Source organism: Eschrichtius robustus, chromosome 14 (assembly GCF_028021215.1).
Source record: "Eschrichtius robustus isolate mEscRob2 chromosome 14, mEscRob2.pri, whole genome shotgun sequence".
NCBI classification, from domain to species: domain Eukaryota; kingdom Metazoa; phylum Chordata; class Mammalia; order Artiodactyla; family Eschrichtiidae; genus Eschrichtius; species Eschrichtius robustus.
Window position 1 is genome coordinate 51,430,891 of NC_090837.1, and position 25,185 is coordinate 51,456,075.

General features: G+C 35.1%; 1 protein-coding gene across 1 annotated transcript in view; it reads right to left on the reverse strand.

Moving 5' to 3' along the window:
- Positions 1 to 25,185, reverse strand: part of RPRD1A (regulation of nuclear pre-mRNA domain containing 1A) — a 72,772-nt gene that overhangs the window by 19,442 nt on the left and 28,145 nt on the right. The window contains exons 2-6 of the mRNA XM_068563512.1: positions 20,735 to 20,864; positions 17,672 to 17,778; positions 17,495 to 17,592; positions 14,453 to 14,579; positions 14,168 to 14,343 (exon numbers count right to left, since the gene is read on the reverse strand). Of these exons, the coding sequence (XP_068419613.1) occupies positions 14,168 to 14,343; positions 14,453 to 14,579; positions 17,495 to 17,592; positions 17,672 to 17,778; positions 20,735 to 20,864 (638 nt within the window). The remainder of the gene's footprint in view (positions 1 to 14,167; positions 14,344 to 14,452; positions 14,580 to 17,494; positions 17,593 to 17,671; positions 17,779 to 20,734; positions 20,865 to 25,185) is intronic.

Sequence of the window (25,185 nt, forward strand, 5' to 3'; positions counted from 1 at the left end):
TTCTCCACAGAATAGAGTGAAAATCTAAATCAGGCAAGGAAATAATGTGAACACCACACTTTAATTAAGTCCAAGTCTCTTAACAGAATCAATTACATTCCAGAATGCTGGGGTAAAAGGTAAAAAACACTTCAGAACAACTTGATTTCTGAGACAATTACATCTCAGATGTCATGAAGAACTACCAAGAAGGTACACACCAGCAAATACTGTACCTAATTCTGAAAAGAGGTAGACTCTATAAACAACAGAGAGGTAGGCCTGGTGCAGATTAAGTCAGAATCTTAGAAAATGATTCAACATATTGTATAAAAGAACTTAGGAATCCAGCTGCAATCACTGATATGCTAAGAATATAACTAGGAATATAAACACTTCTTGAGAGGACTATAAACGCTTTTTGAGAGGACTATAGATATAAAAACATTGCAGACATCTTATACTCTTTTTAGAGTATCCCTATAAATAAAACATAAATTCACTGGTTAAATGATAGAACAGATATAAACTAGTTAGAAAACCTCCAAGTCTTTTTGTTTTGGGCTGAAACTTCTGAGGTACTTACTATATGCTGGGCAGTTTAGCACCGAACTCATTTAAATCTCATAATAACCATATAAAGCAGGTGTAATTATTATCTCTATTTTACAGACAAGGAAACTGAGGTACACAGAGGTCAAACGCTTTGCCAAATGTCACTCAGCTAGTAAGTGGTGAAGTCAGAATCTAATCTCAGGTAATCCAGTTCCAGAGTCCCTACTCTTCAGCACAAGGGTAAACTGCCTCTCGATGTGTTCACTAATCCAAGACTAAGACAATTAACAGAGAAAAATTTCTAACCACAGGCATGTTTTTAGCCTTATCTCTCGAACACATAAAAAGATTTTTATCTATAATTTAGAATATATCCTTAAGAAATCTGAAGAAGAAGCAAAGCCAAGAGAACCAAAACAAGAAATAACAAGTTTTTTTTAAAAACTCTACAGGCTTAAACATTGACTCAATTAATTAATATAGACATATATATTTCAAAAACTAATTACATAAGAATCTGACAAACAACTCCAAGATTAAGAATGGCTGACGTGGACTTCCCTGGTGGTGCAGTTGGTTAAGAATCGCCTGCCAATGCAGGGCACACGGGTTCAAGCCCTGGTCCGGGAAGATCCCACATGCCGCAGAGCAACTAAGCCTGTGGGCCACAACTACTGAGCCTGTGCTCGAGAGCCTGCGAGTCACAACTACCGACCCCATGTGCCACAACTACTGAGGCCCACGTGCCTAGAGCCTGTGCTCCACAACAAGAAAAGTTACCACAATGAGAAGCCCAAGCACCACAACGAAGAGCAGCCCCTGCTCGCCGCAACTAGAGAAAGCTGGCCGGCGCCCAGCAAGAAAGTGCCAATGCAGCCCAAAATAAATAAAATTTTTTTTATATTAAAAAAAAATGAAACAGAATGGCTGACGTTTAAAAAGTTAGAGGTAGTCCCAAAATTAGCATGAGCAAAAAAATGCCAGTGCTACACTGTCAAAAATATACGCCACCAAAAAAAAAAAAAAACCCTCAGAGCCTACAAAAAAGCTCTACATTATTTATGTTGTAATAAATATTTTATTTACTGGAAATAACTTAAATATTCTTTACTTAAAGAATAAAAAATATAAAGACTCATTATATAATTATTTACTTTGCTTACTGAAATGATCCTTAAGATCCTTTCTCAGAGCCCATTACTTTCACCAAACATATACTTTCAAATACCTATTTACTTGCACAATTCCTAAACCCATGGATTAGGAAAAGTAATCTAAAAGCAGGGAGAGATTGACCCACCTCCCAGAATAATGGAAATAAAAACAAAAATAAACAAATAGGACCCAATGAAAATTAAAAGCTTTTGCACAGCAAAGCAAACTATAAACAAGACGAAAAGACAACCCTCAGAATGGGAGAAAATATTTGCAAACGAATCAACGGACAAAGGATTAATCTCCAAAATATACAGACAGCTCATGCAGCTCAATATTAAAAAAACAAACAACCCAATCAAAAAATGGGCAGAAGACCTAAATAGACATTTCTCCAAAGAAGACATACAGATGGCCAAGAGGCACGTGAAAAGCTGCTCAATATCACTAATTATTAGAGAAATGCAAATCAAAACTACAATCAAGTATCACCTCACACAGGTTAGAATGGGCATCATCAGAAATCTACAAACAACAAATGCTGAAGAGGGTGTGGAGAAAAGGGAACCCTCCTGCACTGTTGGTGGGAACGTAAATTGATACAGCCACTATGGAGAACAGTATGGAGGTTCCTTAAAAAACTAAAAATTGAATTACCATGTGACCCAGCAATCCCACTACTGGGCATATACCCAGAGAAAACCGTAATTCAAAAAGACACATGCATTCCAATGTTCATTGCAGCACTATTTACAACAGCCAGGTCATGAAAGCAACTTAAATGCCCATCGACAGACGAATGGATAAAGAAGATGTGGTACATATATACAATGGAGTATTACTCAGCCATAAAAAGGAATGAAATTGTGTCATCTGTAGAGATGTGGATGGACCTAGAGACTGTCATATGAGTAAAGTAAGTCAGAAGGAGAAAAACAAATATCAGATATTAACACATATATGTGGAATCTAGAAAAATGGTACAGATGAACTGGTTTGCAGGGCAGAAATAGAGACACAGATGTAGAGAACAAACATATGGACACCAAGGGGGGAAAGTGAGGGGCCGGTGGTGGTGGGATGAACTGGGAGATTGGGATTGACATATATACACTAATATGTATAAAATAGATAACTAATAAGAAGCTGCTGTATAAAAAAATAAATAAATAGGGACTCCCCTGGTGGCACAGTGGTTAAGAATCCACCTGTCAATGCAGGGGACACAGGTTCCAGCCCTGGTCTGGGATGATCCCACATGCCGCGGAGCAACTAAGCCAGTGAGCCACTGGTGGCTCAGTGAGCCACTACTGAGCCTGCACTCTAGAGTCCGCGAGCCACAACTACTGAAGCCCACGCGCCTAGAGCCCATGCTCCGCAACAAGAGAAGCCACCGCAATGAGAAGCCCACGCACTGCAACGAAGAGTAGTCCTCACTCACCGCAACCAGAGAAAGCCTGCGTGCGGCAACGAAGACCCAACACAGCCAAAAATAAATTTTTAAATAAATAAATAAATAATGAATTTTACTACAAAAATAAAATAAAAGTAGGGAGAGAAAATGCTTTAAGCACTCGTTGCTAGCAATAAAAAATATAAGAAGCTAACCTACAAAGAAACACATATGAAGGTTTATAAAAAGTAGACAGTAGCAAATTAAGCAGTATTTTACATTTATATTAAATAGGTCCAAACACTCCTGTAGACTTCACCAAGCTCTGGAGGCAGGACTATTTTACAGTCGTTACAGATATTTATACTACAGATTCTCATATGTGTCACTCTAACAAAGCAACCTGTGCCTGTGGGGACTCCCAGCAGCACGGAGAGGGTCCAAGGACCACAGTGACTAAAGGAGTACTGGATGGTGTGGCTGGTGGGCTGGCAAAACAGAGGCAAAGCTCCAGTCAGGTCTGGGCTGACTGCGCAAACTCACAAAACTCTGGCCCTAACATCTCCTCTGACTCTGATTTCCTATGCACTTGCCTCAGAGTCGCAGGGTAAAAGCTGTAATAAATCTCTCTTTTTCAATAGAGACCAATAAAAAACGGACAAAACTCTCCACTCCCACCATTAGACAAGCATGCTGCGAGGAAGGACAAGTACAACAAAAACAACAGCAACATCAACCAAAACTCATGGGAAAAACTGAAGGAAAATAACAGAAAGGAGAAAAAGTGATGAAAAAAGATAAGCAATGTGGAATAAAGATTAGCAATGTGGAATAAAGATTCAAAAGATTCAATATATATGTAATAGGAATTTAAAGAGAAACTATAAAAAATTAACAAAAATAAAAGGCAACATGCATTTTTCTGATAAAAGGGCATATCAATATCAAGCCAAATTAATGAAAGGCCAATATCCTAGATATATGACAGTCAAACTGTTAAATGTGTATGAGAAAGGAAAAAATACAGTAATTAGGCCAAAAGAAAAAAAGTGACCCAAGAATTTTATATTCAGCCAAGCAGACATTCACAGGTGAGCAGAAAGGAAAGGCACTCTCAGACACGCCAGGACTTGCACTATTTTGTTATTCTTCATGACTTCCACATCTCTGTCCTTTATTTTGACATAGTTGACTGGAATAGCTTTTCAAGTAAATTTTTTAATGACAAATAATATATGAATAACATAATAAAATTTAAAAATATGATTCTCTACAGACCACTAAAAGGATCTAGGATTCTATAAATAAAACTGGTCGGTAAGGAAGAGAAGAGAGGGAGAGACTAAAAGAGGGCTACTATTTCAAATTATGCAATTTCAATATCAGTAGTAGGCTGTGGTTTTTATCTACCATTCTGGATTTCTGGTATATTCCACGTTTTCCCCAACGAATAAATGTGAATGTACACACACACACACACACACATATATAGGTGAACAAATACTTTTGTGAAATTTCATAAATAAAAGTATATAATAAACTTCTAGCAACTGTCCAGAAAATGGAGAAGACTACTCTCAAAACCGTATGCTCCCTTTACATCAGAAACATTCAAGCAGATAGATTAATCTATCTTTTGGGAAGAAAGATTAACCTATCTTTCAGGAAGTGTGCTAGAATAATTTCCAGCACTGGGTAGGTTAGATGATCTTCAAACTATTTTGAGTAACAAATATCAATCTAAGACTATAACCATCACTTTTCAATGAAAAAACAAAACACTCATTTTAAAAAATGGACAAAGGATTTCTCCAAAGGTGGTAAACAAATGGCCAACAAGTGTATGAAAAGATGCTCAATATCACTATTAGGAAAATGCAAAGCAAAACCACAATGAGATACCACTTCACATCCATTAGGATGGCTACTGACCAACAGAAACAACTGTTGGCAAGGATGTGGAGAAACTGGAACCCTGTGCACTGTTGGTGGGAATCTAAAATAGTTGTCATTATAGATGATATAGTATGGTAATAACATTTTCCCAGAAAAATGGAAAACAGAATTACCATATGATCCAACAATCCCACTCCTGGGTATACACCCAAAAGATGTGAAGCAAGGAATCAAAGAGATATCTGCTATGAACCCATGTTCATAGCAGCATTATTCACAATAGCCAAAAGGTGAAAGCTACTCAAGTGTCCACTGATGGATAATTGGGAAAACAAAATGTGGTATTATATATATTATGAAATACTATTCAGCCTTAAAAAAGAAAATTCTGGCACATGGTATGACATGGATGAACCTAGAGAACATAATGCTAAGTGAAATAAGCCAGTCACAAAAGGACAAACACTATATGATTCCACGTATATTAGATACCTGGCATAGACAAATTCATAGAGACAGGTAGTCAGGGGCAGTAGGGAATGGGGAGTTGATTAATGGGTATAGTTTCAGTTTTGCAACATGAAAAGAGTTCTGGAGACTGGTTACACAAGAACATGAATATACTTAACACAAACACTTTTAAAAATGGTTAATATGATCAATTGTATGTCTATCTTAACTACAATTTTTTTTTAAATGTAAAAGAAAAAAACACTATACCATCACTTTAAGTGCTCCCAGAATTTGTCCCACTAACTACTTTTAGAGTACTATGCAATTTAAAATGATCTGGTAGAAGGCCAAAAGCAGAAAAAAATCATTATGTAAAATAAGGGCTCTGGTACTTATTGCCAACTGTCCTTCACATAGAATGGGTGATATACACGAATTTATATCAACAATGTAAGAGTCCCCACTTCCACCTTCCCTTGCCATCGCAGAGGATGTTCATTTTCTTAAACTGTAGCTGACTTGAGCATGAAAATCACATCGTTTATTACTTTTTCTTGTTTTCCCCTACTCCTAGGAATTTGAGAAAATTATCACAGATAAGCAAAGATTTTTAGCTAAAAGGTGATTTAAAACAATGTTTTTCAATGGCAAGAAACTGGAAAAAACAAATGCTAAACAGGCAGCTGGCTAAAGAAATACTTCTTTAAAGCAGAATATGATCTAGCTACTAAAATGAGAATATCTGTAATCATGGGAAAACGTTTACAGTAAATGTGTAAAAAGGACAATGTGTAAAAATGTCATTAGATGCTAACGTAATAACTGATTCCATCTTCCAAATCTCGTCAAGGGTTATTTAAGGGGTAATGAGACTTTAGGTGGTCTCTGTGTTTACCAATGGTTTCTAAACTATGAGGAGCACATACTACTTCTACAATTTTTTTTTAAAGAACTAAAATTTATTGACCTACTTAAAAGCAAAATCATCCTTTCCCCCCCGCCCGCCACAAACTAGTTCCCTAGTTTAATATCCTCTTAGTCAGTGCCAGAATTATTTGCCCCATCGTTTTCAATATCTCATTTATCTGATTCCTCCTACTTCTCAGATCCAATTAACAAATTATGGTGATTCAATTGTTCCCCATACCTGCCCATTCCTTTATTTTCTCACTATCATCAACTAGGTTCAGGCCTTCATTACCCACAATATAAAATTTTCCAATTAAGTCATATCTTGGTCTCCCTATTGTAAATCTCTTGCCATTCTAATCCACTTAGCAACTATAACCAGGTCTCCAAACACTTACTACTACCAGTCCTCTCTGTCCTTTGGACTATTATAGCCATCTGCTCGGCCAGCCATTCACTGCCCTTCACAATTTGGTTCCAACCTACTTATCAATCTCATCGCACTCCTAGTAATTCTCAGCTGCTACAGCAACAACAAATAATTGTAGTAGCTGTCAGTTATTGAGCACTTACTTTGCCTCACACAGGGTGCTAACTGCTTTATATGCATAAATTCCTTAATCACAATGCCTCTCTTGAAGGATATTACTATTATGAGTTCTATTCCACGAAGGAGTTAACAAGCAGAGAGCAATTAGAGCCTAATGAACAAACACAGGCTTAAGGACTGATTTCATTTGTAGCTCCAGTTCTTCCACCAGGTAGCACTGTGACGCTTACAAATTCTGCACTTATGGACTCATGCGTACTACTGTTCATTTGTCATTCATGTTTTCTAACATGTTGTTAATGTGTTATTCTACTAAAGGAAAAAAAAGGGCAAACTGGTAAAATAATTTTAGAATTTCAAAATGGTCATTCATTTTGTTCAAAATGCTCAGCTGCAGTTCTAGAATTCACAGTCCTTGAACACACAACCACTTTTTTTTTTAAGTACTGGGCTATACTAATATGACTTAAAATTAGTTAACCTATTTTGTGCTGGATACGACTTTCTTCAAAAACCTCAAGTATCTTTAATCATTTTATCAAAGCATCATTCTTTTGTAATTTAATTACAAAAGAAATCAATTTAAAATATAAACATTACGTACTCCTTGCAAACTACATTTGTACTAGCATTCATTCATTCATTCATCATTCGATGGCCAACTATCATTTACTCATTCAACAAAAACACCTGACTGCCTCCCAGGAGAAAAGTACTGCTCCAAGCACTTAGGATATAGCAATAAACATGAAAAACAAAACAAAGTTCTTCTTCTCATGGTGCTCACATTCCAGGCAGGTACAGATGATAGCTAAGTATACAAAGTTTTAAACTTCAAACAGTGGTAAGTTCCATGAAGAAAAAATTTAAAAAACAAAAACACAAAAATGACAATGTAATACAGTGGTAGGGAGCAATGTATTGGCATGAATCAGCAATGTAATACAGGAGAAGAGTAGGTGGAATCAAATGAAATGGATAGAGAAGGGCTCTAAAGAGGTGACAGAGGAACTTAAACCTGAATGAAAAAAGGAACCAGCTAAGTAAAGATTAGGAGAGAGCACTCCAGCCACCTTGTTAGCAATCAGTAAAGCAAAAGCTCTGGTGTGAGAACTTGCTTCATCTGCTTAAAGAGCAAAATGGATGCCTTTGAGAGGGTTACAAGATGAGGTTAAATGGAGACTCAAGACTAGTGATCTCATAGGCCATATATGAAGTTTAAAATAATATCCAAAAGTGTAATGGGAAGCATTGGAGAGTTTTACATAGGGGAATGATGAGACCTATTTTCTTAAAAGATCAATCTGGCTGCAGTGATGTAGACAGTTAAGAGAGAGAATAGGAATATCAGTTGTTAACAATCAGGCAACAGACAAGAGTAATTTGGCAGGAGTTATGAAACATATTATTAGTTCTATTTAATTAGACACAAAAGGTCTTCCATTTATATAACAAACTGAACTCATGTTTATCTCCACACCCTCCCAAAAAGTCACTAAAATAATAAAACAATTTATAAGGGCAGAAACCCACAAAGACAAAGAGGGAACCACAGTACACAAATGTCCTGAAATTTTTGGAAGATGGAAAAAAATGAAATAGGGATAATGACCAAAAATAATGTAATTCATCCTGAGTAATTTTGGATAGTCTCAGGACTTTGGGGCATCAACCTCCTTGAAATGTAATGGTGAGTCTTAAGGTTGACAATGAAGAGCAAATAGATATCTTTACATCAATCTCTTAAAACTCATCCCATAGAGCCAAAAAATGAGGGATAAGAAACTAAGCCAAAGATCTGCATTTGGAGATACAAATCACACAGATAAGAGGTGAGGCACTGTTCTGAATACAGATGCTGTATGTTAGCTACCCAGCAAATTTAAAACGTTTTCTCTAGAGAAAAGGAATGGCTCAGAAGAGAAGACCTATACAGAGAACGATTATCTGGTAATCATCGAAGACAATGATCTAGTATAATCCTATTGAAAATCTTTAACATGAATCAGCAATTTCATCTTTAGGAATTTATCACAAGAGATGATATAAGTGAGTAAAGGGGGCTTCCCTGGTGGCGCAGTGGTTAAGAATCTGCCTGCCAATGCAAGGGACACGGGTTCGATCCCTGGCCCGGGAAGGTCCCACATGCCACGGAGCAACTAAGCCCGTGCACCACAACTACTGAGCCTGAGCTCTAGAGCCCGCAAGCCACAACTACTGAGCCCACGTGCCACAACTACTGAAGCCTGCACGCCTAGAGCCCATGCTCTGCAACGAGAAGCCACGACAATGAGAAGCCTCCACTCGCCACAACTAGAGAAAGCCCGCGCTCAGCAATGAAGACCTAACACAGCCATAAATAAATAAATAAATAAATAAATATATTAAAAAAAAAATAAGTGAGTAAAGGGTTAATAAAAGAGAGACGTTCACTGGGAATTCCCTGGCAGTCCAGTGGTTAGGACTCGGTGCTTTCACTGCTGAGGGCCTGGGTTCAATCCCCGGTTGGGGAACTAAGATCCCACAAGCCGCGTGGCATGGCCAAAAAAAACAAAAGATGTTCACTGCAATACTGTTTATAGTATCAAACCAATGAAAGCAATTAGTCATAAAGAACAGATAGCTATGATACAGCCATACATTAAAAAGGAAAACACTGACATAAGATGAACATAAAATATTACATGAAAAAGACAATATGCAAAATAATACGTGGACCCAATACATGGCGCTAAGACTTTTGCATATGTAGCTTTTTTCCTATGATGAAAATAGCTTATTTGCATAATAAATAAAAATAATTAAAAGATTACATGATTCTTGAATGGATAAATTAACCATAAAAAGTTTTTAGACTTAATGATATTTTGATCTCAAAAAATTATCTAAGAAATCATTAAGAAACTAGTTATCATTTGCTTCTTTAAAAAATCCATATAGCTCCATCTTATCAATTTTAAATTTAAATGAAGTCAATATGATTTCAATGGAAAAACAAAGTAAAATATAAAGAAATAACTGAACCACAGATGAAACATTCCATAAGCTGTTCTCCATATTCTTCCTACTATCCCCTTGAATGATATTTGTAATTTGATAAATCAATAACCATCAAAAAAGCTACATGAAAACAACACCTTCAGCAACATATTTTTAAATCTGCATTTTCAGTGCTATATATTTAAAACATTCTTATATCCTATATTGGGAGATGACACTAAGCATTTCTAATCACTAAATGTCTCAGGCAAAGCAAAATTTATCTTTAAGCATTTTTAAAAAATGGAAATTGAACTTCTTGGAAAACAAAATTTTATAAAAGCAAGCACTCTTGAAAAGACCAATTACGAAATGTCTACTTAGCAAAATGTCATTTAAAATATTAATTATGAAGGCAAATATATATAAGATAATAAGTGGGAAGGAAATATAATTCATATGCACAATAATCATGATTAGCTAAAATTACAGACATGAAAAATACCAAAAAGTAATAAAAACAAAAATCTACCAAGTAGCTAAATGTGGGTAAAACAAATGAGCCAGTAGAATAGAAAACTGACCACATTCATGTATACACATGTATATATAGAAATAAATATGACAGAAATGGCATTTTACAATATAGTAAAATATAGACGGTCATTAATTGACTAATCGTTAATCAATAAATGACGGGACATTTACTATCACTTTCAGACAATTAGTTATATCCCTACATCATATATACCATGAACAAAAAAATCCTAATGGATAAAATTATTAGGAAAAAAAACTATAGAAAACTTGTATTTCTGTGGTTATGAATTGAGAAGGTGATCTTAACTATATCCAAAAAACCTAGAATCTATAAAGGCAAAGACAAATATTAATTTGTCTTAGAACCATAAACTTAGAACCAAACAGAAAAGTAGCCAAAGGATATAGGAAATTCGCAGCAGAAATAAAAAGGCTAATAAATATTTTTAAATGAGCAATCTGAGTGAATAGAAAATTTTTTTTTAACCTATCAGATATGCAAAAATTTTAAAGATCACTGACATTCAGTGTTGGGTGAGGTTGTGCAGGAAAAGATGCACTTATACTTCAAGGAGTTTAAAAAGGCAAAACCTTTTGGAGGGCTTGAGTACATTATCAACATTTAAACAGACATTCTTTTTGACCCACCTATTCTATGCTACTTCTGAGAATCAATCCAACAGATATACTAGCACAGCTGTACAAACCTGCATCACCAGGATGTTCTCTCTGGTACTACCTATAATGCACAAAACTTAAAGCAACTCAATGGATGCAATCTGACACCATGAGAAGGGACTGACTTAAACAACATTCATACAATGATTATGCCCTCATTTTTTTTCAAATGAGGTAAATCTGAATATACTGATGTAAGACTACAAAAGATAAACACTATCCTTTCTGACAGCTTTCCCATCCTGACTTCTAGAACTTGGAACTATGATTTGATTTCTCCTTTTAAGAGCCATCAAACTTTGATTTCCAATTTTCTGTGGAGGTCTAAACAGGGATTTTATAAAAGCATGTTTTCTTATACCAATTGTATCATGAAAAGAAGTATTAAAAATTGAGCGACAAAATGTTATCATGGCGAATGATTCCCATAGCAATCTATGAAATAGATTTTTAAACATAAATTAGGCTTATTAATTAGGTTTATTAGTCTATTTTAAGTTATCTGCTTTAATAACCAGCTGAAGGTAGTTACAAGTTTAAAAAATGATTCATAATTTTCAAAAATTTTAAAAACACTTCATGTTTTCATTCATTACAAATGCTTTAACAGTGGCCTGCTTAAGAAATATGAAATAGCCAATTCCTGAACTGATACTTTAAATTTATGTCTTTTTTTTTTAAAGAGCAATTAATGACATGTCAATACCTGGTCAATCACAGTTGATGTTCAAAGATGCCTGATAAGTGAAAACTGTGTGATGCTATCACAGCTGATATGGTAAGTATAAATCCTGACCTCTCAGTCTCAACTTCAAAGGGATGCCACCTACTTGGTACAAAAAAGCGTCTAAATAACTCAAATCATTTTCACATCTTCTGACACAAGAATCACCTAGTTATAAATGATAATTTACAAAGAGTTCTATGGAATAACTTCCTAGTTTATTAGAAATCTAAATATTTTTTACTTGTAAGAAAAGTTTGACATAATTTAGGTGGTTTATTTATAATATGAAAATCCAGTCATGCTAAAAAACAACAAAAAAGTTCCTAGAACACTTGGAGAAAGTGATTACCTCCGAGGAGGGAGGAAACAGAGTTGGAGAGAGGCCTTTAGCTGTTGCTGTAATCTTACATTTAAGCAAAAACTGAAAGCGAAATTGTCATTTTGCAGGCAGACTCCCTAGGTTCTAAACAACTCACTGCCTCTTTGTGACCTTCAGCAAGTTATTTAATCTCCCAGTACCTCAGTTTCCTTTATCTGTAAAATTTGGATAATAACATTTCCTGCTACATAGGTTTAATGAGTTGATATATGTGAAGTGCTCAGAATAGTACCTGACACATGGTAAATTTTAGTGCCATTATTATCATCAGCCTCACCGCCTATAATTATCAATCATGAAATCCAGCTGGTACCTAACACATGGTAAATTTTACTGCCATTATTATCATCAGCCTCACCACCTATAATTATCAAACATGAAATCTGGCTGGAAGGCACTGGGAAAAGAGGGGGTTAAGGTGGGATGGTATCTGATCTTTTTTCTACACGTTTCAAATATAAATGCTATTTTTGTAACGAGTGATATATAACCAGTTTAAGTGAGAAAGCAGTATGAAGGAGAATAACAAAGCTTCAGTCTTCAATTTTCAAAAACATGAGACAATTCAGGCTTTGGATTTTGATATTTATTTTTAGCAGGAAGAATATGCTAATGATGATGACATCGTTAGAAGATACGCCCATGTCCAATACCTGCAACAGAAGCTCAATAGAAGTTAAAGAAACCATACCAAAGACTAAAGACAAAAATTGTATGACATTACTTACCCTTAATTCTGCTAACAATAAAACAAGTAACAGTATGTTTAGGACTGAAGTTCCATCACAAGATCAAAAACTGGCAAGTTAACTATGAAATGTATTTTTTTGAAAAATTCTATCTTTTCCTTTCTATGTAAAATTGGGCAGCCTCTCTAAAAGTAGAGTACAGTGTCAACAACTATGAGTGTGTATATGTGAGCAGAGGAGGGGCAGACTGAAAAGGTGCAATGCTAAACAATGCTACAATTTGGGGTGGGAGAGCTCTGCTGCTGATACTAATTAACTGCTATCACAGGTAGAGATGGCAATCATCTTTGGCACAATTACAGACTGCTGAAACAAGAACTAAACTCTAATAAATAAAAGCAACTTAACAGAGGCAGCATCATAACATACCTACAAATTTAAAGAGAACTGTCTTAAAAAAGGGATCCAGACATATGAGAAATTCTCCTACATATTATTAGAAAAAGAAATTGCTACAGCAGCAAACAATTTAAACAAGAACTAATCAAATGCAAGATTCTTTTAAATAAAACCAAATCTGGTTCATCCACCCCTGACAATGGCTACTCTGCTCAAAGGAAATTTGAGAGTGTTTCTTTTTTTAACCCCTGCACCTCCAGACTTCTCATCAACAGTATCAATCATCATTCAATTTAAAGAAGCAATAATAACTTTCTACCTAAGGGTGTGTCTGAGCCAAGAGTGGGGTAGGAATATGTGAAGCATCAGAATCAGGGATGGGAATAAAGGAGTAACTTGAAGACTACCTTCCCAAACAAAAATGATGTTCAGGAACAGGGAGACTGGGGATACCCATAACAAAAAGTCTTTATTTCATAACTGTATACCCAAAAGACTGCATGTACTCAGACAGAAATTAAATAAGTCCAACCATGATTTACTGTAGTTGACACCAGACTTTATACCAACTATTTTCCCATTATTTTTGTTCTTGAAGATAAAGGTTTAAGCTCAGAAGATGAAATACTATTACTGGAATTTCACGTGAATAATTTTAAAATGCAACCAATTCTGCTAATTCCAAATTTCTAAATTTACTTAGGCAGATTGATTTGGTTCAAATAAAAAGAAACCAATTAATGCAAGGAGTAGCTTACCTGGGCCATTGTCTAAAAAGGTCTATGTCCAAAAAATGCAAAATGTTCAGGAATATTAAGCTATTTTTAAATTCCTACCAAAAAATAAATTAAATAAATAAGCACTAAATAAGGAAAAGGTTACGCACTTCCAATTTATGTTCTTTCTCTGCAAGGGCTTCCTTTTGACAACGAAGAAAATCTGCTAACATTCGAGTGAGTTGCTTCCTATCATCTATTTCAGCCGCCAATCTGCCATTGTAATCTGCCAGCAACATACAAGCATCCTCTACCATTTTAGAAAGTCTTTCTCCAGATTCTTTGTCTAAGAAAAGCACAGAATAACAAAATTATTACACAACAAAAACAATGCCATATGTGGTTTCCTTACTCCAACTCCCAAAGAAGTTCCAGATCACATTTTCTTTTCTTACCTGTTATTTTATCTAGTAGGGATACTTCTTGAACTTCAACAGGCAAAGAAGCTATCCTTTGATGAACCGCTGCATCACCAGAAGCTGCATTTTCTAGATCTTGTAATGCTCTAACGAGATCTAGAGTCTAAAAAGTTATACAACTTTAGAAGCAAAATTAGTGAAGCTTACACAAATATAAAAGACTTGAAATTTATTTCATATTCCTTAATCCTTATGGGCTATTAGTTTAAACTGCTTTCAGAGACAGTCCATTTCTTTCATATATTAAGAAAAAAGCTACACTATATTAGGTATTGGAAATATATAATTTGGAAACATAGATATTTCTAGTGGTGGAGACAGATAGTGTAAAAATAATTATCTGACTATTAAAATGATGTGATTCATTAATAAGTCAAATACATACAGTGGTAAAAGGCAGGCTATAATTTCAACCTGGAGAATACAAGTTTTATGTATGATATAGTCATTGTATTATCATTATACATAAGAATTTTTTGTATTAAATTGGATATTGGGGGATGGGGGATACAAATCATCATCTACCACAACGAAGAAGAGCCCCCCAAATTCCATTTCTCAATAAAGTAGTTAAAGCATAAGAGAAATGTAGTTTTGGAATATGTATGTTCAAATATGGCACCTTAAATATTCTATGGTTTGTTACTAAGATCATTAAAATATTACAAAGTTCCATATATCTGGTGACTAATATTTATATAATGCTTAACCAGTATTTTATCATCAGAATATTTTAGTTGCACTGTTTTCATACCAGCTATAATTAGGAAGGAAGGGCAAGTCTCTGCTGATGATTTCACAATTCATAATATATCTAAAGTTATTCCAAAGAAAATGGAGTAAATTTTCTTTTTACTAGTCTCCATTCCCATCCCACCTCCCTTTTTCTTTTTTTTCTTTTTTTCATCTCTAAGCCTAGATCCTAGAACACTAGGAAATTACACACATACATGAAAAATATAGGATATTCAAATTCTGTGTATGTATATATTCAGATGACACTAACAGCCAGTAACTGATTTTTCTTTAAGCTATTCCCTTATAAAAAATGCTATCAATGGGGTCTAGCACATAGCAAATGATCAAACATGATAAGAATGAATGGAACCTAATAAGAAATATACTATCCCAAGTGTGCTTTTAATTCACCACTACGTTTAAAATCCCAATATTTAAAAAAATAATTTTGTTATATTTCCCCTCTACAATGAAAGTGAGCTTAAGAGCAATGACAATTACCGGGAAGCTTGTTTCCCATGGTGCCCCAAATAACTTATATATTTTTAATTTTTAATCACTTAGAAAGTTCTAAAATTTTCTGGAGTTCTAAGAAGAAACTCTGGCTTTACGGTTTTGACGATGTACGCATGCTTTAATTACAACCTACTCTCATTGCACCTTCACACTCCTACATGAGCTAATTCTAAGTTCCCAAAGCTCAGTCAAGGATCCAGATAAGAAAGCAAAGTTGTCTCAAACAATACTAGCCTAGGACTTCCTGATAGAGGAGAATGAAATGTGTTCAACTACATTCTATAAAGAAAAATTTTAGCCATTCTTATAAAGAATGACATATATAAAATGGTAACTATAAAGCTGAACCACTGAGAATTACGCAGTACAACTAATCTGAAAACGGTCATTATAAAACAAAACACGATATAGCATTTTACACAAGTACTAGGGAAGAGTCAGGTGGTTACTCAGAAACTCCTAGGAAGTACAACTTAGGTTACTCTTTCATCAGGTAGAATAGGAGAGGGTAAGACCCTATATTTACAACTTGGGTAAAATACTGTTCATGGAGTCATTACGGGGCTCTTAGCAAAAAGTGATTCCTTGTCTTGAATTATTACCAAACAGAGAGAAATATAAGCCTTAGTGTTTGGTTGTTCCAAACGTTATGTTCCTATTACATTTCTATTCAAGCTCTTATCCATGGTGACCATATGGGCTTCAGCATTCCTGTCATTAAGCCCCAGTAGGGGCTTGACTCAGGTACTAGCTGAGACCCTCAGTCAAATTCTTTCTGCCTCCCAAGTACTAACACTGATATAAATCCACAATTCCAGGCAGTAATTGGTTGTATCTTTATTTCAAGCTCTTTTCATGGCGGAAAGAGCTTCATCCAGCTTCAGGTTTCATGCAGTGAGTTCTGGTCCAGGTCTCCAACTCCTTAAGTTCTTGTTACTCTACAGGATACTACTTTCTGCAAACCATGTCTGCTTCCAGACAAAAACTCAGCAGGAACCACACTCTGGCTCACATTTTGAGTTATGTTTCGGTACCATTTGTAGCCCATGGCAATATTTACCTTGTTTTAAGAATATGGCTATGTCTTCGTTTTCTCCTTTAAAATTTTATCTGTCCCTCCTATATGTTTGAAACATAGAAGCAGGAAGCTTTAAGACTCAATGCCCACATAATTAAGGTAAAAATGTCTTTTTGGAATCATCTGATGGTTAGAAAATGCTATATTGTATCAACCTGGGAGGACATGGAGTATTAAGATAATGATTCTGATTCATCTTATTTTATTACCATGGAACTACATGGTTTTATATCGTTACATAGAACTGTATGAATACATACTCATTAACTCTAACATGCATTTTTACATGTTTAAAAGCAAAAATACTTAAAAGAGTGGTGCTTATCTCTAGGCATGGAATTTTTAGCATACTTAAATCAAACAACAGAATAGTCTTATCATATAATGTTTTATTTATTTAAAAGGAAACTGTTTAAATGGTAGATATCTCATCAGACCTAATCATACTTAGCAATCAAATACTCCTTCTACGCAAAATGTAAGTGCCTAATATACAATATACAACACACTACATTAAACATAAGCAATGTATTAATCAGAAAATAAGACTTATTCACATAGCTTCTTTCCTGTACCCAGAATTATAATAAAAGTCAATTTACAGAAGTAAAACATTGAAATTAGTAAAGCTTGATGGCTACATGAAGTACTAGCAATTAACTCCCTTAACAGAGAAAAACCACTACCTGTGGTGGTTCACTTGGAGATCCTAGAGAGGAACAGTTTTCATTCTCATCCACCTTTATCTGTTCATATGTTCGCTTCCTAGGCTTCTTATCGCCATCTGAATTGAAAGAACATTTAAGTATTAATGAGAGAATACATTTTAATGAAGAGATAATGATAAAAGATTATATACTTACACAGAGCTTGCTTAAGTTGTTCTAATACATCATTTTCATAAACAGACCTTTCTTCCCAAATAGATAACACTCTTCCAAGGTGCTTCTTACAACTTTCATCAGTTTCACTAAAGAAAGATAAAAATATTAACAGTAAAATGCATAGTGCTATTGCAAAGATAATGGTGATATTAAATACAATGACACTCATTCCCTGAAAAAAGCTCCCAAATGTTTACTAAGTTCCACTATGTGACCAGCAGTTCAGGGGTGAAGTGACCAAGATAGACATATTCCCTGCTTCCCTTAAAGAGCTTAGAGACATATTATTAAACAAAAAATGATGAAAGTGTTAGTACTGGTGACTAGGGGTTATCAAGAAGGTACCCCTAACCTAATGGGGGATGAACATAAAGCTAAGGAAGATTTCTAATGGGTGATTTTTAAACTTATTTAACAAATATTTATTGATCAAGGTACTATCTCTGACACTGGAGATACAAATGGAGCTTATGGCAGCTGTATTTTTATAAGTGCCACAAAAGAGAACAGGGTGTTAAAGACAGGCTTAACAGAGAGACACGGTCCACTTCAAGAGAGACCAGGAAGGGTATGTGAGGAAGGGTATTTGAGGAAATGATGTATTTAATCTGAGTTCTAAAGACTGGATATACAGGGAAGTGGGAAACAGACTACTTCCAACCACTTCCCACCGCCTTCATCACTACCACTGTAGACTGAGCCACTATTATCTCTTGCCTGGATTTTTTTTTTAAAGATTTATTATTTATTTGTTTATTTAATTTATTTTTGGCTGCGTCAGGTCTTAGTTGCGGCATGCAGGATCTTCGTTGATCTTGCCTGGATTTTGGTAACAGTCTTCTCATTGGTCTCCCAGGCTCTACTCCTTCATTCTATTCTCTACTAAAGTAAATCATATCATACTGCTCTCAGTTCTCTAAGAACCACCAATCATACCAAGAATAAAAGCGAAATTCTTGTCCTGGGCCACAAAGTGGACATATTCTGCTTCCTGGCTACCTCTCAGTCCACATTTCCTAAATACAAATCTCCTTGCTGATCCTCAAACATGCCCAGCACATGGCTATCTCACTGCTCTGCCAAGTTTTTTCTCTACCTAGGATCCTTTCCTCCTAGAGTCAAATGGCTTGTTTCATCCCTCCCTTTAGTCTCTGTTCAAATGCTACCTCCCCAAAACAGTCAATCTTTATCTCATAAAATAACTGAGCACCATCACACTCTCTAGCTCCTTCCCTGCTTTACGTTTCTTCACAGTACTTATCTTTTGACATTTTAATATATATTCACTTGTCTATTACTTTGTCATCCACTGAAATGTAAGCTCCACTAGAACAGAACTTTGTCTCTTTCACTACTGTATCCTCACTGACTAGCACATAGTAGGTGGTCAATAAATATTTTATTGAATTCTAGGGAGGAGCGACATATATTAAAAAGCCTAAGGCAGAAAGAACTAAGAGATTCAGTTAGCTTAAACTGTATAGTGTATAGAGTGTGTGTGAGAGAGTGTGGTGGTTGCGGGATGGCCATGGGGAATTGAGACAGGAGACTGAAGAGGTAGCCTGGGCCATGAAGGAACACCTGAATTCTTACTCAGGACCTGAGACTTGATCTCTAGGACAAACGAGAACTACTCAAAGGCAAGAGAGCGTTGTATCAGCTCTGCAACTCTGGCTACAGTTTCCTAAATGGATTAAACAATACTGGAGGCTACTGTAATTATACAGAAATGACATTATGGTAATTGGAATGGAAAGAAATCTAAAGAACCGAGGGAACTATATGTACTATAAGGGATAAGGGGCGTGAAGGAGAAAGGACAGTTGATATATTATAAATCACTATATCACAGAGAGTTCAAGATAACACCTAGTTTCTCACATGGGCATCTGGATAGATGGAGTTGCCATTCATCAACAGAGTGAACCCAGAGAGGAAGCAAGTTTGACAGGGAGGAAGGACACAGTGAGTTCAATAACAGACACAGTGAGTCTGAGATGTTTGGAGGCATACTACTAGAAATCAATAGGCAATTGGATATACAGGACTAAAAGGAAAAACATCTGGACTGAAGCATAAGATTGCCAGTTTTTAGATTATGGATAATAACTAAATACATGTAATGTATGAAATCACCCAGAGGGCTAGTAAAGAATATGACACCAGAAGAAGGCCCAGGACTAAACTCTAAGAAACACCAGCACCTGAAAAGATGGTAAGAGTATCTAAATTGAAGGATGAATAATATTAATTTAAGAAAGCAATATACTGCAGTGTTTCACACTCTGTAATTTTTTTTTCCACACTCTATAATTTTTTTTAAAAATGCAACTACTGTGACTAAACCTGCAGGGCATGTGGTAAGTATATTTTCATCCTTAAATCATTCAACACAGATCATCATTCACCACTGATTTCTATAATTTAGACTGATTTAATCGCCTACCCCAATAATGTTTACCCAGTAATCTACCAAATATTTGCATATAATGTTTGGAAATAAGCATTTTAAAAGTACAGATTTCTACCTTCAGAATTTTTCTGTAGCAAAATTTTCAACAGGCTTATGATTATTTTAAATATTCTGTATTTCCAAAGCATTTAAAAATGTTATGACATACACCCACACACTAGAAAACCTTAAAACCATTAGAAACAATATGAGAGAAAGGGGTACTAAGTTTTTCCAGAAATATTAGTTGGAAGATTGATAGTTTTATAAGCACACAAATTTTCAATTCAACACATTCATTCATTCTTAATGAATTTCATTCCAAAATGGCAGTTGCTTTTGGTTACTTAAGGAAAAGGTGAAATTCAAATACTCCAAATGCCCACCTTAGTAACAGCTCAAAAAATTTTTCCTTCACAGCAAGTATTTAACACATTTACAAATGCCATTACAGGTAAGTCTTTTCAAGTGAAAACTTCAAAGAAATATATACTTTGTTTTTTTATTTTAATGTCTTAAGGCAAGTTTTAGCAAAAGGACACATTAGGCATTTACAACAGGTTACCTAGTACCCAAAACAATTATCATACCTTGAAACATGCTTAAAAGCCTCCACTATAACTGGTGCAAAATCTTTTGTAAACTCTGGCCCCTTCCTTTTGCTGTTCTGAATGACATCATTAGCTAGGTAGAGAAAAGTAAGCTTCCTGTTTGGTTTGGCTGGAAAAAAAAAAAAAAAATTTAACCTAATTAAAATATCCTCACTTAATTTAGACAAACTTTCTCAATACCTGAATTAAGCAGTTTGAGAACTACGACAAACTTACTAACCTCTGTGTATTATGTTCAACCCTAGCTTCTCATTCTACTACCAAACTTAGCAAGTCATTATTCTTTAAAAGATAACTACTCTGGTTTCTGAAGATCACTCATGTGAGGAAAAAAGAGAACTTAAGAGGCAGAGCTAGTCAATGAAATATCTGTTTCCTTACAGTTCTAAGTCGCCCAAACCACTTATCCTTGATTAGTTAGTCTTTTTTTTTTCCCAAAACAAAATTATTTATTTAATCCAAAATTAAAAAGAAATTGGTGGTAAGGAAATAGACTGTTACATGACACAAGATAAAAAGCCTAATTCTATATTAAAAAAAAAATCAAACCTTAAAAATAAAAATACTACCACCTCGTGTCGTGCACATGAGCACCACAGGGCCAGGGATGGACCAGCTGTCAGGTGGGCAGGCGGGCAGGGAGGAGGCAGAGGCTGCAGCTTGAGGGAGGCCCTGGCCCCTCCTTGCCTGTGTCTGGCAGAGCCGGTGTGAGACGAAGAGACTGTTAAGGGAAACACTGACCAAAACCGCCCGCCCTGGCCAGGCAAGATAGTAACCACTTGCATGAGTTATCTTACAACAGAAGGTCCTGGTTTGGAACGTGGAACAAGTTACCACAAACCAGAAGAATTTGGGAAAGGTCAAAAGAGAGAGGAGATGCCAGTCCATACGTCCTGCCAACCTCCCAGAATCCTTCTCACTGGAATCGATCTTGGCTGAGCGATCCTTGATTGCTAGTCTTAATTATTTCCAAACTAATAGTTTTATACACAGAAATCCTCACATCTGACTATCCTGTACTAAATTTTATTAAAACTATTAAACACTACATGAAATACAGCCACTTAAGATGGTGATTGGTCATGTTATTAAAATGGTACCTTAAATCTTAACTGAATTTATGACTATTTTAATACCCATGTTGATTTAAAACTCAATATTACTGTCGAACAAAAGAATACAAAACGTAAAATAGGTTGAAAGAGACATCACTTCAATCAATTACATATTTTTTGCTTATGAAATAAATATTTGCCAAGCTAATAAAGTAAATGTTAGGGAAACCAAATGGACAAAGTTTAGATTTTTTTCCCCCCTTTGGATTACATGGCCTTAAATAACTGATTCATCTTGACAAAAATATGCCCCTACTCACTATATTCTGTGGGTATAGTCATCCTCCTAAAAGAGCAGATAAGATTTCACGAATTGCTGACCAGAATCCATTTTTTACTGGTTACAATGTTAAGTGGCATGGTAGTATTGAATATGACTTACGATTCATATATAAAAGGAAAACCTATTAGTTGAACACAATCTTTTATATTGACTATTTTCATAATACAATTTTACTAGAATTAAAATTGAATCATTCAAAGTTGTACAATTATATTCAGAAACAACATACTTTGTGGCATCACATTACGATGGTGTAGGCGACGTATGATCAGGACTGATAATCCAGTGCACTATTCATGTGGGCCAGTTTATTGGATTTAAGACAAATATTTGGGCAAGGTGGATTTGGTCCTCAAGATTTGAGTACTCAATTTAAAATTTAACCCACTTTTGAGTTCACATTTTTCTTTTAGGGGAAACTAGCATCCCAACCTTCTCATAAGAAACTGTAAAATACTGAGTCACAACTGATCAGACCTTACAAACCTGTGCCGCCCACTGCATAACCTGGTTTGCCTGTCTAAAGCTGCAGCCCACCAATTTTCGTGCTTTTGAAAGTTGCTGGCATAGAATAAAGATAAGGGAGAGATGGCAATAACAGAGACCAATTTCTGATTCTTCTGGCTTGTCTGGTTAGTCAAGCCATAGAGTATAACTGGTTAAGATACCAGGACCCTTTCCCATGAAAATGATAATAATGGTAACTTTCCCAGTATTCAACCCTATCTTTTTTTTTTTTTTTGTACCTACCCCTGCCTCTGCCCACAAAACCCCACACAAAGAAAGGGTCTTATTTAATCCAAGTATTAAAAGTATTATTTAATCCAAGTATTTGCCTTCTTAGCATCAAAATGAGTTTAAATACTCAAATCTGTTCTAAGCACTTTATATATATATATATATATAGATATATATATATATAAAACCTAACTTAATCCATATAATGTAAGGTACCATTATTATCTGCATTTGGCAGTTGAATAAAAATAGACATCAAAAAGGTTATCCGCCCACAGTGAAATAGACAGGAAGGGATCAGCCATGATTTGAATCCTAAAAGTCCAACTCCAAAGCATTCCCTCTTTACAAATGGACTATGCCTACTGTCATAAATGAAAGAGGATATTACCTTTAGAGAAGATTTAGTAGCAACTCAACCAAAATATTTTAGAATGTTAGCACTATTATTCACAACAGCCAAAAAGTGGAAGCAATCCAAGTGTCTGTCAAAAGATGAACAGATAAGCAAAAGGTGGTATATACATACAAATAGAATACTACTCAGCCTTAAAAAGAAAGGACATTCTGACACATGCTACAATATGAATGAACCCAGAGGACATCAAGTTAAGTGAAACAAGCCAGTCACAAAAAGACATATACTGTATGATTCCATTTATATCAGGTGCCTAGAATAGTCAAATTCAAAGAAAAAGTAGAATGGTGATTGCCAGGGGCTAGGGTGAGGGAGATATGGAGAGTTACTGTTTAATGGGTATAGAGTTCCAGTTTTATAAGAGGAAAAGAGTTCTGGAGATGGATGCTAATGATAGTTGCATAACAGTATAAATGTACTTAATACCATTAAACTTCACACTTAAAAATGATTAAAGTGGTCAATTTTTTGTTATGTTTATTTTACCACAAACATTTAAAAGTATACATTTTACACTGTTTTTAAAATTTGTGAGCTACTAATCTCTTGAAAATAATTCAGAATCATTTCTGCAATGTACACTAAAGTAAAAATTTTCAAGATTTCAACATACATTTCCCAGTATATTCCAAAGAATGAACTCTGTACCAGGAGCATGGCTTTAGTATGGAATCCAAATACCAAAACATCATTTTCATTTCTTTCCTTGTGGAACCCAGGCTAAAATATGAGAAAAACTAGAAATTGCCATAAATTATACCCTTCTCCAAATTTTCAGGGAAAAAAGTTTACTTCCATTTAAAACTTTACGTAGAACAAATAATAAACTAATGCAACAAATCACAACAAGCAATTCCAGAAGAAAATCACAAAAATGATTTTCAAATAAATTTTTATAAGTTATAAATAACAGAGCCATAAATTGTTACTAAGACATGCAAAGTTAACAGAAAGGGCAAGCAAGCCATTTCATAATTTCTTAAAGAAATAACTCTATTGGCAACATAATATAAGGCTAAATAATGGGTCTGATGTAATCAACGTCTACGTTTTTACTGTTCACAGGTTCCTTATAAAGACACCTATTTTCCCAATCTTCCATTCAATTTAACTAGCGTTTATTTAATGTTTGCTATGTGCCAGGGACCATGCTGGGCACAGACCAAAAATAACCCTTCCTGTTCAATCAGGAGTTTGCAAGCACCATACAATCTGGCACATGATAGGTCACATGACTAAGTATGTTAGTTCTCTTTTTTTAATTCTTTCTCTCCACTAATATATGACACCACCACTGAAAGCAACCATAAATTCAATATTATATCCCTGTTAGTCTGTGTGTATACTGCTATGTTTGTACCAATATAAGCCAAGTAAGGACTAGTCAATGTATTGTGAGAAACCATTTTCTTATATCTCACCTCACTGAACTAAATTTTAAGCTCCTGTAGGTACTAAGTATAGCCCTTTTCCAGGGGCCTTGTATATGAATAGGTACATCAAAACAAATAATAATAATATCTGGCTGGCTAATATAAGAGAACATAGTATTACCTAAAAAGTTGAGCATACTCCCCAAAAAGGGCGATACAAGTTTAGTTCATCACACAAGTAAGAAATGGATACACAATAATTCACAAACAATTCAAATAAGGATCGATTACAAAGCTTCAGAAAGAAGAATCCAGACTAGTAAACAATAGGAAACAAACTTATTCAAAGGATTACAGAAATGCCATCTAGTCTCACTAATTCATACTGAGTTCATAATCTAGTTTTACTTCTTCATAATCAGAAAGTGATAGGATCATTACTTATTTTCTTACACTGTTCAGACCATATGCCTACTTGTTTTGATATGATACAGAATATCATA